Genomic DNA, 18,694 nt, shown 5'->3' on the forward strand with positions numbered 1-18,694 from the left:
ATGTGTCACTTTTGTTGGGTTAAATGCTTTTAAATAAATCATCCCTGCATCCTAATTGCTTCCTGGTGGTTTGCAGAAGAACCTCTTTACGTCTTGCTGTTCTCTTAATCTGTCACCTCCTTTACACCTGCTCAGGCTTTTCTAAGAGCTCCAGTCAATTCCCAAGGCAGATGGCTGCGAATCATGGATTAAACCTCAGCTAATTTCACCTGCTGCTGTGAGCTTACATCCAGCAAGGCAGCAAACCGACTTACTGATCTGCAGCTTTCCCACCTCTCCCTTTCCAAATGGGTTTTCAGCTTGTCTCCACTCACCTTTCTTACTGAAAACAGGCACCTTTGCCACACCCCAATTATTAACACTGGGCAGAGGGATTGCTGTGAATTTTGGGGATCATGTGATGCTCCTCGGTTATCCAAACCTTGGACAAGACTCAAAGACTTTCTCCTTGTTGCATCAGTGGTGGCTGTGCAGGTGCAGATGCCTTGAAAAGTCTGGCTTATTCATATATATTTATATTCATAACTATAATGATTTAGAGCAAAATAGTTTCTTCATCATCAACTATGTTCTGCTTTTATCCAGATACTGTGCAGAGACAGCCTGGATTTACTTAGGGCAGCTGAAGAGGAAAGACATTCTCCCCCTAAAAAGATCTCCAAAGCCACCTCATTATTCATCCCAGGGTACCTTCTTGATGCTGACTGCTGTAGTCAGGAGTAGGCAGGAATACACTTGATTATTATTTATTATGTGAAGATGGCATTATCATGCCAGGGGTGTGCATAGTGATCACTGAGAGAACATTCCCCTGGGGGCTCAGCCCCATCGACTCCACTGCATTTCATCCCAGCCAGTGGGAGTTGAGGTGCTGAGCTGAAGGAATGTTTATTTCTGGGCAGGATTAGGATCAACTCTACTTATAAATAACATAATGAAAAAAAAAAATAAAGAGAAAAAATCTGTTTGGTTTGTTTCCACAAGGTGCTGTTCTGGATTTGCTTGTTTCCCAAAAGTATCTGTTTAATCAAATGTTCCAAATCAATTTGAAAAATACCAAGTTGATGTGGGAAATATGACAGTCTAAGCTTGAAAATCATCTCTGTTTAGTTATATTCTTGAACTCGATTGATCCTGATATTGTATTGAATATGCCAGAATAGAGAGGGACTCTGAAGAATTATAGGATCTCTGACTTTTGCCAGGAAGGCTAATGGTACAAGTAGGAGTACATACCACAGGCAGCAGTCTTCATTTGCCTCAGCACAAAACACCCCAGAACCAGCCTTAGCAGGGCAGGAGGCCACCACAAGGTCTCTACACCACTAGGGCACAGCGTTTGAGTTTCATCCCAATTCCTTTGATCTCCCTCCCATTAATAAAGAACCCCTGCCCTTCTGCAGGCTGCTTCTCTCCCTTCCCTTCCTCCTTTTTCCTCCTCCTGACACCAGTCTCTTGAGCTGCTCCTGGCCATTCTGGATGGAGCCACAAGTGTGGTGGGAAGACATTTTTTGGTCTGCAAGTTGGGGTTTCAAAGGTGCTGGTCATCAGGGAGAAGAACTGTGGGACAATCCTCTGTCCCTGCAGAGTGTGTGTCTATGTGTCCCTCCCAGCTCTGATTTTCCATGCAAGGGAGAAAATCACTGTATATGGAATTTGGCTGCTACACTCACAGTGATGGAAAGGGCCAAGCAAGCTGCATGCAGGAACTCCAGGATTTTATTCATTATTTTCTTTTTAAGCATAGTCTTCTAAAAAAGGACATTGAAACGTGCTCCATCTTTCAATAACTTCAAGAAACAAAAACGTTTGGTAAACCTAGCTCAGCACAATCTGAGTTGAGATGTTTTTTTTTTATACCCCTTTTGAAAGCTGAAATTCTCCCTCAGTAACTGAAATTCTTCAGTAATTGCAGTAATTACTCATGTCCTAACCACTTTGCAAAGGTGTAGGCAGGCAGTGAACCGGGCTTACTGCGGGCTTCTCTCCACACCTGCCTTTGCCATCCCTTTTCCTTCAGCTGCAGTGTGCTTTGTCCTGCTGTGCCTTGTCTTGAAACTGAGCTTGTGCTTCCACTTGGCAAAGTCTGGTTGCTCCCCTTTTAGCATCTATGTGGTAACGAACATGAGGTGCAAACCAAGATAAGACCAGACATTTGGATGTTTTTTCACGTGTTATGCTGAGATAAAGAGTGGGGTGGCAGAAGGGAGATTTGCAGCCTCGGCTGACCTGCTAACACACATTAAACCCACTTATCTCAACTTCATGTGGAATTTTTTTTTGTTGTTCACTTATCCTGAATTACCCAATATGTTGTAAACTACGTTTTTTTCTTCTCTTCTTTATATTTTTTTTCCCCTCTTCAAAATCAGGCTCCCTGGCTTCTGGAGAGGGAATCTCATTAGTTATCTGGGAGATTTATGCCATCAGAGAGGCTCAGAAGAATGTGCACTAAGACATCTTCAAAAATCCCACATGCACATTTGCTTTGAGGACCTGGAAAAGAGCTAGTCAAAAAATGAGCTCTGGAGTAATAATACCCTGTTGTACCCATGGATTTTTGACAACTCACAGAGCACACTAATACATTCACTTTTAGGATGCTCCTCCAAGTGACAAGCCATATTATTTTTAATTTGCCTTGGCTGTATCTTTGTCATTCTGCTCCTGTGTGCTTTTCTGAAGAAAAACTAGTTGGAATTCACATGCTTTTAGGGTAATTTCCCAAGAATACAAATTGGATTTCAGTGCTGTTTGGGAACCACTCATTACAGCGGATTGTGTAATTACTGGTACAGCAAACAGAAATCACCTTGTTAATCAACAGGGAATACAGATGGAGAAAAAAACAATTAAAGTAATCATAAGCCATCAATATTTACTTCACACAGCAAGTTTTTAATTGTCACTTGAAGACAATCCAGCACAAGGGCATTAATTCAATTCAATTCAATTCAATTCAGTTTTTAACTACGGATAAAAAGACTATTTTAAAATGTTCACCTCAGACTCAAGGATTATTAGCTGCTTCTTAACTTGTCTGATAGTCAAGTATCCAAAGCAAAAATCTTAGAGAAAGTGCTTTCCAGGAAACTCTCCCGGAAAATGTAATGCCTTTATTTTTGTTTAAGTGTTCAGGGAAAATGAGAGTGCATTTCACAACTGAACATCCATGAGCAGTTCTCAAACAAGCAAACAGAAAATCTGGCAGCAAACAGGACATTTGGAAAGCTGCTGACTGGGGAATACAGATCCCTAGGTACAAACTCAGCAGCTCCAGGCAAACACCAGAAACACGCTGTGTTAGAACCATTCACAAAAGTTATTGTGGAGAGTGAAAAATACATATTATTTTGCTTCCATAAAAGTACCTACAAAATCCTGCCTAGTGGACTTATTGCATAACCGATTTGAGATGTCTGGCCTTCAAATCCATTGCTGAGCCTTGCTTGAACTATTTTGCAGACAGATATACTACCCAAAGCTCTTGTGAGCCCCTGAGTTCACAGCACCAGAGCCAGCTCTCTGGGAAAAGGGATAGAATGTGCAATCTTTATCCCTGGTGACTCAGCTGGAGAGAAACTGGTGGGGCATCAGGGCAAAAAGTGAGAATTAGAGATGATCTCCCCCTGCTGCTGCAGAGCATAGTGCAAGGACCGCCCATTGCTGGAGATGTCTGAAGGGGAAGAAGGCTGCCAGCACCCCTAAAAAACCAATTGCTTAAGAAAAAAGCTTCCTGCAAGTATCAAGTCTTGAAAGATGGGATAATCTTAGAAACAATTGGTGGAGAAACCCTCATCTTCCCTCATCTCTGAAATCAGTATGTGACAATCAGGGTTGTTTCTTTTTAAGCCTGGATTGGAACTAACTTTTGGTCAATTAAACTGAACCCAAAAGCTGCAATGGAGATGATGGATTTGTGATAATAGACTCTTTTTTTTTTAGAGTGATGACATTAGTGCTGGTTTAAGAGGATTTTTCTGTGAATGCCACAGGCAATGAAACTTGGCTGTGACTTCTTTTTTCCGAGCATTCTTACTAATGAGTTGGGACTTCACATCCCTTTCCAATGAGTTTTCTCGTGACAGCTTCTGTAGGGTTCCAGTCTCTCACCCCTGCCTTCAATGCATGAGCAGGGAGTGAAGAAGCTGTTGACTGCAACACCTCCAGTCTTTGAATGATGCTAAGCTCCAGATTGATGCCTTTCCCGAACTGACCATGCAATGGAATAATCCATCCGCTGTCAGCAGAGACTGGGACATAGCTCAGAATTAATTGGCTGAAGCTCAAACTAGATAAGCTCAAGATAATATTTATAGGCCAGAGGAAACAATTGAAAGGAACATCAAACATGACACCAGCGTGCACAACTGGTGGAGTGTATCTGCCCCTTGTTTTAAACCCCAGCTCACTCTGCCTGTTGCAGGACAGGACTGGTCAAGAGCAGTTTTCATAAACATTCACTTTGAATGTCACCCACATCCATCTCTGGCCAAGGTCAGACTCCTCATTTAATCTCCTTTGTACCAAGGGGTTTTGCTCGCATGGATGCTTGGAAAATATCTATACTTTGTGAAAATATTTGCCTGTGCATCCTAGCAAAGAGGGCTGTGCATAAATGCCATTCCTGATGGTGATACTGATGCCTGTCTACACTTATATCTGCCTACACAGACATACTACAGTCTCTGCTTTTCCCTCATTTGAAAAGAGCTGTTAATTGAGCACCCACCACCTTTCCCAGGTGCCCTAAGTTGAAATGAGCCTTTATTTTGTGGTTTGATTAACCCTTTCTCCTTTCCTCCAAAAGAAATCTGTAGCAGTGTTGTTGATAGGACTTTATTCTATTACAATGTTTTTGAAAGTACTTCCTTTTGGTTTTTCCTACACTAGCACACTTCTTTGAGTTGCTGAGAAGCCCATTATCAGAGATCATCCTTTAGGGATTCTATATCCAGCAAAAAAAGCTCTCAGTTTGTGGATTACTGTGTGTTTTGATGTTTAGGCATTGCAAGACAGCATTTTCTTTATTAATCCACAACTGTCAGATGGAGTCTTTGCTGTTCCACTGGCCCAAATCAGTGTCAAAGGTCTCTCAAAAGGCAGGATGTAGAAAAGACCAATATAATTCAGCAGCGATATGCTTATACCCCCTCTGGGTTCAAATCCCATTTAGAAATAGTGAATACTTGCAAATTTTGAGCTGGTTTTATGAATTATTCAAAACAGAAAATAGATTCTGAGTTGCATTTGTACAATTAGAAAACACAGATGAGAGATGGTTTCACATGTCCAATCAAAAATCAACCATTGCAGCTTGAATTCTGAATACTGATACCAAACCCCTAATGAATAATTTGCAGATCAGGAATTTTTAAGTGAATAATTTTAAACAAATAAATTTGAGAAAATCAGACAAGTAGTTCATCTGCTTCTTTTGGAGCAGCTAATTCATCCATTCACTCCCTTCTGCAGCTCAGTTGCAATGATTTGGTTCTCAAAGAACCAAAAAGAAAATGTAAATTGAAATAAAAAGTGTGCTGGAAAAATGATAGGATGTTACTGTGCCAATTCAGAGTGGCAGGGTGGGTTAGCAGTAGGGTAGGAGAAAAGCATCTGTTAAACCTGCTAAAAATATAGTACCAGGTCCTCATAATCTGCATTGGGAAAACATTTTCAAGGAAAGAATGAGGCTTGGGGAAAAGCTTTATTCATTGGGAACGCTAAAGAGCAAGTGATGGCCTAGAGCCAATCAATAACCAAAACAACTCAAGGGTGGAGCAACTTTTGGGTTAGATTGGGAGCTTGCAAAGAGAATATTTAAATGTGGGTGGAACATTTAAACATGGGTTAAGAAAAACAAACACTTAGGATCAGTAAGAAGGTGTGCTTGGGTGTATGGCAGGGAAAGGTGAAGCCCTTTTCCCCAGCCCACCCGTGGCTGCACCTGTGACTGTCATTGTACTCACAAAATCCATCATTAAAAGGCAAACGTACGTAATTTTTGGTCTTACATAAAGACTTTGCGTTTTTTGTATGGCACCTGTTCCAAGGGGGTTTTTCACATGGAGGTCAGAATTTATCTTAGTTTTTGGTATTTGATTCTCTTTGGCATTAATGAGATGTCATGCTACAAAGTATGCATTTCTAACAAGTGTGGAACTCATTTCAATGCACACTTAACGATGCAGCAGAGCTCCAAACTGCCCCAGTGAATTCACATTGCGAACTGTTGCTCCCATCAGGAAGACCCCTACTTATGGTTGTGACAATATTCAGCCCTCATCCAGCCCTTCTAGTCTTCAGAAGCTCATTGAAACAATAACCCAAATATAAAATTCCTGGAAGCCCATGCAATACTTTAGGTGAGTCCCATTTTTACAGCTGGAGAAACCAGAAAAGCTAAGCTATGTCATTTGTCCTAAACCACAGTTAGAACAGTTTTCAGGGCTGGGCTATAACTTAGGAACTGGTGGTTTGCAATTTTGTGGTTAGATAATTAAACCAGGTCTTCCTCTTCTGCTGAAGCTAATCTGAGAAAAATGAGCGCCTTGCCTTTAAGAGGCTTCCAAGCATGTATGCAAAGAGGAATTTATGACTACAATTTATGTAAAGAATTTCCTTTTCATAAATCAATTTATTAAAGCTCTGGAGAAGCTTCCAAAGGCTCTGATCCAGCAGTGCACTTAGACATGTCCATAACTTCAAACAAGTAAATTGTCCCACTGAAGTGCTCTCCTGGGCCAGGGCCAAAGAAAGTGTAGTTCTTCCCCCGACTCAAGGTTCAGATGTAAAATGGGGAAAAATAATTTATCTGAAGTTTAATAAGTCACATAATCATGGCAAGCCTCTGCCAGCCTCCCGCACTAATACCTCAAGCTAATAAGAAATGGCCTCAGGGAGATAATTGCCTCCTTGTTGATACGCTGTGATGAAATGTTGGGCTTCATCTGGAGCATGTGTTGTTGCTGACTTTTCCCAAATATGGCAGATCCCACATCAATTCAATGTGAAACTTTGGAGGAGACAAACCTGGTAGTGGCAACACTCCTGGGGCATGACCTCCCCTTTGTTCAGCAGTCACTTGCTTTTTAATGATTATTCGTAAATTAGGAGAAATAAGCGTTGCGGCATTTCAAGGATTTGGAGTATTTTGTAATGTTTTGTAATAGTGAAGTCACTTTGCCAAGAGGACTATTCACACCTTCTGCTGGACTCCTTCACTGGTAAATACTTGGGAGGCAGTACTGAACATACTGTTACGTGCTGCTGGCAGCCTCGCCGGGAAGCCACGCCAAGGACAGCTTCCCTAATCTGCTGAAAGACTTGTGTGCCGAGGTCATGTGTGGAGCAGTCGGAGGTAACCGGACCTTGTGCTAGCTGGGAGTGTGGAAAGAGATGTTAAACACTGAAAGAAAGAGCGAGTTCCTAGGGAAGAGAAGGCAACGTGACTCAAATTAGCAGGGTGACACCTCCACGTCACGACACAAAGCGTTCCTCTCTGCTTTGGCACACTGATTCCCTGGGGATGCAGTTACACATCGAGACCTCCTTTGAGCTTTGCCCAGGGTTGATACTCAGAGTTGGAGTGGCAGCTGTCAATTCGCAAAGACAAAGCTGCCAAACTTAGCAGCGTGTTCTTACCCATTACAAAATCCAACACAAGAAGCATCGTAGTTCCAAAATGATACTTACATCCACAATAAGGAAGTCCAGCCAGCACCAGGCATTGGTGAAATATTTCTTGAAGCCATAAGCCACCCACTTCAGGAGCATTTCCAGGACAAAGATGTAAGTGAATACTTTGTCAGCATATTCCAGCATGGTTTTTATGTTTTTTCGGTCCTCAAGGTAAATATCTTCAAAGGCCTGGAAGTACAATGGATTGATTAACAACTTCTCCTACAGCACATTGGAAAGCATGGGTGTTGCACTGCAAGTCTGTATTTGATAACATATCATGTACTGTCTGTGATTTCTGACATATTTTAATGTTACAATCGGAAGGAGGGCTCAGGCACAAACAGGACTGACCCTGACCTAAGAGAGATCTGCTGTCTGGGCACCTAAGATGTCCCAGGGCATAGGATGTCTACATTTAGGAGACAGAATATGACCCTACATTTAGCCAAATAGATCTTATTGCTAATGATGACAAATTGGGTTATTAACCTGCCTGTGTTATGGAGTACTGGAGTTCCCTGGCTTCTGTTCAGTCATCACATTTCAGGTAGCTACAGCTATCTGCCTCAAGAAAGGCTCATTATTATTCACTTACCAGAACAATAATGTTTTAAAGGTCAAGGTATCTATCTCTCCATCTCATCTGTCTCTCTAATTAATCTTATGCAGGGCATCATGAAAGGACTTTCTTTGTCAAATACCAGCAACTTAATAACCCCTTTAAAATATTTAAAATATAAAACAATATGCCTCCCAAAAGAAAGCAAATAAATTTGTCTCATAATTTAGCCTTCACTTTATAACACAAGTCAAATAAAATGTAGAATCATAGTGTCAGGGTTGCCTATAAATGACCTTTTCAGGAGCTCCTAAGTCAAGTTATGGTCTGGTTCCCCAGCTCCTCTTGCCACTGCTGTTACACAAGCTGCTCCCAAAGCCCCTGTAACCTGGATAACCCAAGCTTTGACATATTACTCTCATCCCATCGTGTGACTCAGAGCACTTGTCAGCAAGAAACAACATTATTTGAGAGGGTCTGTGCTAATCATCCGAATTATCTGCATTTACATATTTCCAGATCTGTACCTACTTTCTGATGAACTTCAAAAAGTTAGCAAACACCCAGTGCCTGGAGATACAAGAAGTGTGGTACTTGTCACTCAAGCAGTCACACTGCTCGTTTGCCTGCCAGGGAACAGTAATTAAACTGACAAGAGAGCTTTGGCAGCCTGTGCCAAAGCTTGTCCATTTGTCCCCACACTTTAGGGTGACGTTTTCACTGCAACTCTGTCTCCTATCTTGCCTTCAAAAATGATATTTCAAGGGTGTGAAAGAGCTGTTGGAGAAAGCCACAGAAAACAATGCACAGATTGGAGTTTATCGCTTCTCATAGGGGCTCGTTCACTTTGTCAGATGACTTGCTGTACTTTGCAATTACTGCAAAAATAACAACAAACTATTTAAAGTGATTTCCTCCTGTCTCTCCCTTGCTCTTTATTTTTTTTTTTTACTATTTTTATTAACTTGTCCAAAAGTACATTGTGTTTTGTCTACTAAGAGCACAATGTGAGTCAGGAAGCAGCTTATTAAGGGATGAAAAATATGCTACCTGAACACTTCTGTACTTCTGGACAAGCTGTGGATATTACCCGAATGACAAAACTCTGGTGCTTTGCATTTTTTCATGGTGACAGTGGATGAAATCTTTGCCAAGAAGGGTTATTTCTTCTGCTTTGCTTTGTGTGTTAAAAGCGTTAAGCAGGATACCTGCAGTTATCCACGATTGCTATTAAAAAATAGGTTTCCATTTTGGGTGCTTATGGTTTAAATGCTTAAGAAAGGTTTTTGGATCTTTTGCAATAAGTTATAGATATATCCTGATGGTTTAACTACCACACAAAAATATAAACTGGCTTGAGGGTATATATAGCTCTTCTCCCTCAAGAACTTAGTATGACCCAGGGATGTAGCCAGATGAGCTCAGATTTTGGAAGAGCTCGCCCCAGAATAACAGAGGCAAAAAGCTGTGTTGCCTCCAATATCTCCAGTCCAAATACTGAAGCACAGCACTGATATGTGGGAAAATGCAGGATAATTTGCCCTTATACAGAACTGCATTGGCTGAATTGAAATTTGTAAAAACTAAATGAATGCGTGCAATGAAAATTAAATGAGATTTATATTGCAGTCTTTGGTATCTAAGGCATTTTTAATTACATATGCAAGGAAGTGTATTCGTCTAAAGCATATTATAGCAAGAGACATTCCCCCTTCAAAATGTGTTCAAAAATTAACATTCTGATTCTCAAGCTGGTGCAAAAACTGTCAGACTCCATTGATTTCAACAAAGCTGTGACAACTTTCAGCAGCCTACTATTTACCCAAGTTTTTCAGCCTCTTTTACTTTTCATAAAAAAATAAAATTCCCTGGGTGAAATTTCAGCCCATCCCTAGTGAACCTGGAGAAGAGTCCATTACTTTCCTTTTTGCATCAACATTTATGTATTTCCACCTTCTTGTCTCCCTGCAGAGGGTTTCTTTAAACTACATAAACCCAGCACTTCTGCATTTTCCTCTTTTTTTTAGGCCACTGATAATTTGTGCAGTTCTCCTCTGGAGTTTCTTCAATTAGCCCATGTCTTTCCCAACGTGCAGTGCCCAGAGCCGAAGACAGTGCTCCAGCTGAGGCCTCCTTGATGCCAACTGGAGTGGAAGAACACGATAATTTATACAGCCCAGTGGGGTGTTCGGCTTCTGTGTGGTGCTGTGATGTAGTTTACTCTGTCCTGTTTGTTGCCTGCTCTCTCTCAAGTTCTTTTTAGTAAATCCACTACCTTACAGTCCTCCTGCATCGTGCCTAATTATTCCTGATGAGGTGAAGCAGGAACCTGTCTAAGGTGATGTTCACCTTACCATTTAAGGCAGTTTCATCCGTTTGGTCGAAGTTAATCCCAACTTCCAGAAATACATGGATAACCTTCCCAAACATGGCAGTGCCTATAAATTTAGTAGATGGATGTCTTACTCCATTATGAAGGAGAAGACCAGTGACCACTAGACCAAAGCCTGGAGAACTCTTGATCTGCGTCTTTGCTCTACGTCAGGATAAAAACCTGGGAGAAATCCCACCAACTTCAGTGACACTCCTGACATGTAAAAGAGAAACATAAATATATGCTACCATCTCTATGAAGAGCCCAGGGAATTGATAATGCAGAGAGGCTAATCACAGTGTGCCATGGGATCTCAGGAGGAGAGGATTCCCTGTCAGAGTCCTAGGCAGTGACCAACCAGTCTCTGTACATACATGCTCATATGGATGCAAACAGGAGTTACGTGTGCAGTGGGTTAAACTAAGGTGTATTCAAAACATAAATACCGTCTAACTCCACGGGTAGCACTGATTCAGTGCCCTCTGTGTCTTCTGTGATTTTAATTTGCTGGTTACAGAATGTGCGAGAAGGGAAGGGAAGGGTAGGAAAGGGAAGGGAAGGGAAAATGGAAAAGGAAAAACAAAAAGGAAAAAGGGAAAAGGAAAAAGGGAAAAGAAAAAAGGAAAAAGGAAAAAGGAAAAAGGGAAAAGGAAAAAGGAAAAAGGAAAAAGGAAAAAGGAAAAAGGAAAAAGGAAAAAGGGAAAAAAAAAAAGCACCACCCCTGGAGCAAAATACATGTTTCCAGAGGGGAACTCTCACAGAACAGTTATGGGATGCTGAAGCAGTAACACTGAGAAATGTCCTCACACAGAGTTCCTTAAGAATTTGCTTTTCAAAACATGTACAAGTCAGAATTTTATGTTACAACAGAAGAAAGTTCCCCACCATATGGTAAAGGCTCATGAAATCAGAAAAGTTAAAGACTTGTTTTAGCCCCAAACACACTTTGCTTTGAGAAATGACCAGTAAGGGCTCATAAGATCTTAGAGTCAGGTAAACTGGAGAACACTGAGACCCATGCCCACTTTTAACCAGTTAGGAAATGCTGTCACATTTACCAGGGCTCCACTGCTGAGCAGGATCATGAATATGATGAAAGTTTCAAACCAGTTGTGCTCAACGATTCTGTAGCAGGTTTTTCTCAGCCTCCACCAAATTTTGCCTGGAAATTTTGTGATGTCCACAGAACAGCATGGGAAGAATCTCACACAAACTGTAAAGAAGCAAAACAAAAACAAAGGAATTGTTAAAGAAGCCCATTTAGTTCTTAAAACTGCAATAAGAAGCTGGTAAACAGGATTTTTTTTTTTTTTTTAGCAATAGGCTGCATGGAGTCTTTCCTCCCTTTCGTTTCTCACAAACCCCTTCTGCTCTGCCTTCCATTTCCCCCTCTCACTCCTCTATTAAAAACCACTCAAAATCACTTAAAATGTGTCCCAGTGATTTCTCCCAATGATTTTTTGTCATACAGAATATATTGGCCACAAGTCACAAGTGCCCTAGGTCATTCACAAAGTGTTAGCTGCGCTCAGGCAGCACTCCTGATCAGGACTAATGACTCTAGGAGGGTGCTACTGATAGCTTCCACATCTCTCTGAATGGAGGAAGGTTATTTTCTTGGTACTGTGATACGAGTGGAATTACTGATTAAAAATGGCAATCTGATGAAAGAGAGATGATGGGAGGAGGTGCTACAGTGCAGATGAGATACAGGCAGAAAAAACAGGAGCAGATTTTGATCTCTTGGACTCTCATTATCTTAAAAAGGCATTTTAACAGCCTTGGAAATATACTGAGGCAGTTAAATCCCCTTCAACGTCGCAGAAATTCAGATATCTGTCCATGGCAGGTTCCCCACTGATGCTTCATTGCACTTTCTGACCTTAGTGAAGAATACTGTGTAATAGTTAAATGCTGTGGTCGTAATGGAGCCCACACGAGGATTTCTGATAGGAAAGACCATGGCCACTTTTAGTTTCCTTAGCAACACTCCTTTGTTATAGCAAAAAGATATTGTCATTGGTAATGGACAGATCCATCTCTCCCATTTAAAAAACACCATGTGCAATGCCTTGTGCTGGGTAAGAGCTTTGAATGGTGTGAGAATTGTCCTGGCTGGTCGGTCTTATGTCAGCTAATCTGACTCAAATGTCACATTTGCTGATGAGAACGACCCTCAAAAACCACTTAATTTTCAAAAATCAAGCTTTTTACCCTATATTTAATCCACGTGTTTTATAGAAAGAGACTTAATTATGGAGGATTATCAGTACCATCATGAGAAAAAAAGCCAGGGGCCAACAGCTTCTGTAACTGAAAGGTGGCCAATGTCACCAACATGTCTTGCAGCACACAGCAACTGCTCAGGGAGAACATCTCGCCATGGTGATGTAATGTAATATTTTTGCAAGTAGAAACAATATTTAGGCAAGGCAGCTTGGGAAGGAAAGAGGGCGAGTGCCAAGGTTACACAGACAGCAGACGCTGCTAATTCAAGGTGGCATAATTGAGGCGCTTGAGATGCAAGAAGATCAAGTGCAACTCCTGGGATTCCCAAGCAGCTGAAAGTGGGGCTGGGCTGGCAGTGGGCTCAGCCAGGAGGAAGAGAGCTGCTGTGGTCCTCCTGGCAATTTCTGAGTGAGTTTTTATTATCCCGGATCCCTGCTATGGAGCAGCGGAACAGCAGGAGGTTTCACACATGAACCACTCCCAGAACTCCCCTCTCCCTCACTTTTCTGAGATTTTGGATAGGTGTAGGCTCTTGGCTGTGGGAGGTTTTGGTGTGGAACTAATAAGACATTAAACCACTTATGAAAAGGTAATGGGACTATGATGCAAGTAACTAACTGTCCTCCACATGCCTGAATCACACAGACTCACACCAGTTTCCAGTTTACCACTGTATTCTGGGACTCAGAGAAATTCTGGGCTCAGTAGAAATACAATAAATTAATCAACCTATTTGAGAAAGACATAATTCTGTAAGAAGACAGAAATGTAAAAGCCAGCTCTCTGCCTCTTTGTAGGTCAGCTACTACTTCAGCAAAGGCAAGTATTATCTTTCTAAGCACTTCTATTCTAAACACCAAAGAATCAAGGCAAGGGATAAAAGGACATTATATTAGTCACTACTTTTTCCTAAGACCAGTGCAGTGCTCATAGATGGTAATGCATATGGTTTGGGTGTATTTTAGGAAGTAGGTACATGGAACAGACTTCAGGCATGTAATACTGCCTGATACCAGCATCTCTGAGCTAACAAACTCATATGGCAGCTCTGCTGAGAGATGCACATCAGTATAATCCCACCAGCACCATGTGACAGAAGAAGCTGTTTAATTGCACCTTTCAGCAGTGCTGCCAGGAAACTCTTGAACTATTTCTTACTCCACTACCTGTATGGTGATTACCACCTTTCAAGTGTCTGCTTCACACTCTGTGCTTACTCAGGTAGACCATCCACTTAATTATCAACTCAGCCTCGGATCAGGAAGTCCAAAGACTTGGTCTCAAATCCATCAGTTATCACAGTAACAGCCTAATGAACAAGCTGGATTTCTCATGTTAAGCAGAAATCCCCTTTTTTTCCGGAAGTAGCCACTCCTCCTAGTAAAATAAACCATCCTTCAGTCTGTATTGTTCCAAAAACCAATCTCTATTTGGAAAAAAAAAAATATCAGCTTTTTTTCTGACTTAAAACATTTTCGCAGAAACATCTCCCTCTTTTCTTGTAAGTAACTTGCTAGATAGATGTTTGGCTTTTTAGCCTCTTACATGAACACCTAGGCTCAGCTAGTGACATGGCTGTGTCATGCTTTTATGGAGTATTAATGCCCTGTAAATACTGTTGAAAAAGGTTAGGGTCTCCCAGGAAGTGGTTTTCCCCATTGTAAGACAGTTGGATGAATCATTCCCTGGAGGAGTTTGCTTCTGTCATTTCACTTCACAGGGTGCCTACACAATTACCTGAATCCAGACACAGTTAAAATTAGGGGATCACCTTCATGTTAGATACTAATGAGCAGGGCACTTTGTGTTCCAAAGTCCCTTCATTTGTGATGGAAATGGTTAAAACAGGTTGTTACTGATTCAGTCAGCTTCCATCTGATAGTCTACAGATATAAAGAGGTATTTTTAAAGACAGAAAGCCAGGTAGCACCACCAATTTGTATTTTTTTATGCTCTTTGATGGCTTCCATGCAATTTCAATCTGAAAAAAAAGAGCCCTAGTTACTGACAGTAATACCTTGAAAAATCCAAAATAGCTTCTCAGATGAGTCAGCCCAAAATACAGAGCTATTAAATCCCATGCTTTTGATTGGGCCCAATTCAGAAATGTTTAGACCAGACTCTGATACAATTACTAATGTCAAGTAGCACTTCCGTGAATAATCATGCTGGCTGCAATTCAGATGAATTGTTACTTTTAACTATTCATAAATCAAAGAGAAAAGGGGAAATAGAAAGAAAAAAAAAAAGTGGCCACAAACAGGTCTTTTAATGGTTTAGTAAAAATCTGTTCCCTTTTCAAATTTTCTGATTTTCCTCACTGACTGTTCTTTCATGCCTGTGCTTTTCTGAACTCTGTTATAATGTTGGTAGCCTACTGCTCCGGTCACCTTGACCCAAGCTTATGTGTTCAATTAGAAGCTTCACCCAACCAACAAAACAAGTTTACCTGAACTTAGAGGGTAGTCTAATAGGTGGTTTATTTGTTTGTTTTGTTTTGGGGGGGGGGTGGGGTTTGGTTGGTTGGTTTGGGTTGTTTTCTTTGGTTTTTTTTTGTTTCATTTCTGTGAAATCAAAATATCAGAATCACTCCAATGAGCCTGAGGCATGACCCGGTGAGGGTCTGAGCAATCCTAACTCCAGCTGCTTCTATAATAAGGCAGGTGGTCAGCAAAGCCCAGCCTCTTGTTTTGGAAGCTGCTTTATCCTCACCAAGAAGTCTGTTCATTAACACCTTTTAGCACAACAAGTGTCAAGGCAGGAATAAACCCTTTGACAGTTCCTATGACAGCATTACTCATCTAGCCTTGTCTAACACATTTGTACTATCCCCCTGGAATAAAAGCTGGTAGGGAACATTCAAAAGAAGCTGATCACCTTGTGATTTATTCAGGACTTATTTTACCATTGTAATTCATGTTGGGCTACATCTTCTTTGAGAGAAATCTGACTCATTTTGTGTAGTTGACTACTGCTTATCAAAACCACAGAATGCAGAAAAAATCCCCAAAAAGGATTGAATTTTTTACTGGTAAATCTGTGAAGCTGTTCTGAGCTGCATCAGTGGCCAACTTGTCCAAGAATAATGTCTGTTTTCAAGTCATGTTTGTATATTACATACTATTTCTCATGAAAGAGAGACCTATTTACCAAGAAACTTTTCCAAAAGCATCAGTATACCATGATATTATTTACTTTTTATTTGTATTTCATAAGAAGGGAAATGGTCCTTTCAGTCACTAGGGTGTCCTATAGCACAACCACAAACTGAATATTATAATACATATTAAACCTCTTGTTTAAACATCTGCTACAACGATAAACAAGTTACTGAATAAAGAAAAAAAAAGGCAGGAGGAATTTAATGTACAATGTATTTTGAGTAAATATGCCTTCAGTTCCATATTTACATCTTCTAGCCTGGTGCATTCTAATCATGGAGCTCTTAGACCTGATTACATTACTTTGGTGCATCAGGAAAAAAATCTCCTTGTAAATGTGCGAGTTATACTGCAAAACCTTCCTCTTCAATACACGACAGCCAAGCCTATTAGTTTTATTTATTTTACAAATCCACTTCTTGTTCACACCAATATATATATTTATATTTTCATAAAATTATTAGTTGCGATTTGGATGGATTGGTCTGCTGGTTCTCTTCAGTAAACCAAGAACACCAATTAATTTCTTCCATAATGCTGTCCAGTAAGCCTGGCACTTTGTGTTCAAACTGCAGCAATTTTGTTACTGCCTTTATACAGGAGTTCCCAATTACTGGGACATTCATTTTTAGAACAAAACAGTATTTTGCTTAGCTTGGAACGCTGGTCACAGCATTGCTCAGTTTGACACAAAATGCAGCTTCCTCAGCATAAACTCAAGCAGGCAGGTATTCATAACATGGTTTACGTGTATATATATATATATGTGTATATATATATATATATATATATATACACACACATGAATCTGGGTTTCTAATGACTGCTCTGGCTAGCTGAGAATGCACAATCAAGAGAGCAAACCTGGCTGTAGCCCCTTTGAAAGACCCCAACTGTCTCCCCATGCTTCAGGGAACATGATCTCTGCAGACCCTTCTTATTGAAACGTTTTCTCATCTTCTGGCCCCAGTACTAACTCACGTGGCAAGAGGGTTGGAACTAGATAACCTTTCCAAGGTCCCATCCAACACAAACCATTTTTTGATTCTGTGACTGCTCAGCTGGGTTTTATTGTGTGCAGCTTTAGGCCTAACCTGAGAGGGATTTGCCCTCACTGTCTGCAGCATTTGGGTACCTGAGACACACATGGAGATTTGAGTTTTCACTTGTGTGCTACAGCTGGGTGCTGCCAAAAGGGCATCTGACAATGCCACAGCCTGACAGGTGTTTTTACTCTTCCAGGGGCTTAAAAATGGTACATTTCAGATTTCTGCTGCTACTCTTCTCAAAATATATCATCTTGGAGGTCATTATAAATAGTGGTGTGACACCTTGAAGCAAAAGCAGTGGCAACCTGGGCTACCACTGATGTCATCCATGCTTTGAGCGAGGGGGTGAATGAGTTGAAACCTAGAGGTCCTGTCCAAGCTGTATAAATTTAATTGTGAACATGCAATAGGACTGCAAGAGTCTTGTGATGCCTGAAAATTGTATGCAACAAAATACTAGAACACCTTTCCTGATGGAAAAACATGCAGTATCCCAGATATTACGGCTGGAGGAAAGCAATACTTTAAAACTTGGGTTAGTTCCACGATTTTTTTTCCCTAGGAAGCCAATTAACGCATTTTGTTGGGCTTGGTTTGGCTTTACAAAGCTTTTAACCATCGTCTAGTGGCAGTCCCTGTAGCTGTATTTAGATTTGCTCAGTTTAGTGGCATATTTTTCTTTCTTTTCACTTTTTGACTTCTAAACAGCCGCTAATCGCGGTTGGGGAGGGCGTGACAGGGGTCCCACCGCTAATCAGAGCGACTTCAGCGCGTGGCATTTTCCAGCTGCGATAATTGCTCCCACATGGTCACGTGAAATGATGGTTTTGGGTGTTCTTGGTGTCACGAGCTGCGACCAACCGCGTGTTGAGCAAGGTAACTCATTCCCGCATGACCATCTGATGATATTCCCCTGAAACCTGTGCCAGCGGGCTGTGTCCGGGGAATTACACTTAAGGACTTGAGTGAGAACTTTCTCCTATTAGGGTCTGGGAGAGAGGAGCACGCTGGGGCCAGGGGGCTCTCTTTGGATGACCTTCTGTGAGACACTGAAGATAATGCCCAAACAGAGAGCAATTTTTGATGCAGAGAGCACATACCAATGGAGGTAACAGAACTGGAGTGTTGCAAGGCATCTGGAGGAAAAAGTACCCAAATAGCTGGCATTGGATAGATGTTGCTTTCCCATCAACTGGTAACAAGAATGGCCTCTCCATTTCTATCAGGTTTTTCCCAGCAATACTTGCCAGCTGCCAGCACTGTGACCCTACCTTGCCTTCACATTTCCTGACCCAAGAATGTTCCCTGTTGACCCTAATCAAAGCTATTTTGAGATGATAACACATTAACAAGTCTCCCCAAGAAAAGCAACCTATGGCTTATCTGGGTCACCCAACTCCCGGAAAACTGTGACCTCAGCAAACTTTCAGCAACTATTTCAAGAACATGCATTATCTTCGTTGCCTTTGTTATCTGAAAAAAGGGGCCTGAATCCGGGACATATTTGTTCAGGACATAACCTATGCTGGATGTGTTTAGAAATGTAGTAGTTTGAATTTAGATAGCTGGTGAGCTAACAAGGTAAGAAATTAACCCTTCCCCTCTCGCTCTTCCTCTTCATCTAATCTCCTTTCACAAA

General features: G+C 41.2%; 1 protein-coding gene across 10 annotated transcripts in view; it reads right to left on the bottom strand.

The window, feature by feature from the left end:
• LOC114062271 (sodium channel protein type 5 subunit alpha-like) overlaps positions 1-18,694 on the bottom strand; it is a 216,818-nt gene that overhangs the window by 28,849 nt on the left and 169,275 nt on the right. For all 10 annotated transcript variants that reach the window (XM_027893534.1, XM_027893533.1, XM_027893532.1 and 7 more), the window contains 2 exons: positions 11,675-11,829; positions 7,696-7,869 (listed from right to left, as the gene is read on the bottom strand). In XM_027893534.1, the coding sequence (XP_027749335.1) occupies positions 7,696-7,869; positions 11,675-11,829 (329 nt within the window). The remainder of the gene's footprint in view (positions 1-7,695; positions 7,870-11,674; positions 11,830-18,694) is intronic.

This window comes from Empidonax traillii, unplaced genomic scaffold (assembly GCF_003031625.1).
Source record: "Empidonax traillii isolate 1590-97213 ecotype Southwest subspecies unplaced genomic scaffold, ASM303162v1 scaffold393:size534744, whole genome shotgun sequence".
NCBI classification, from domain to species: domain Eukaryota; kingdom Metazoa; phylum Chordata; class Aves; order Passeriformes; family Tyrannidae; genus Empidonax; species Empidonax traillii.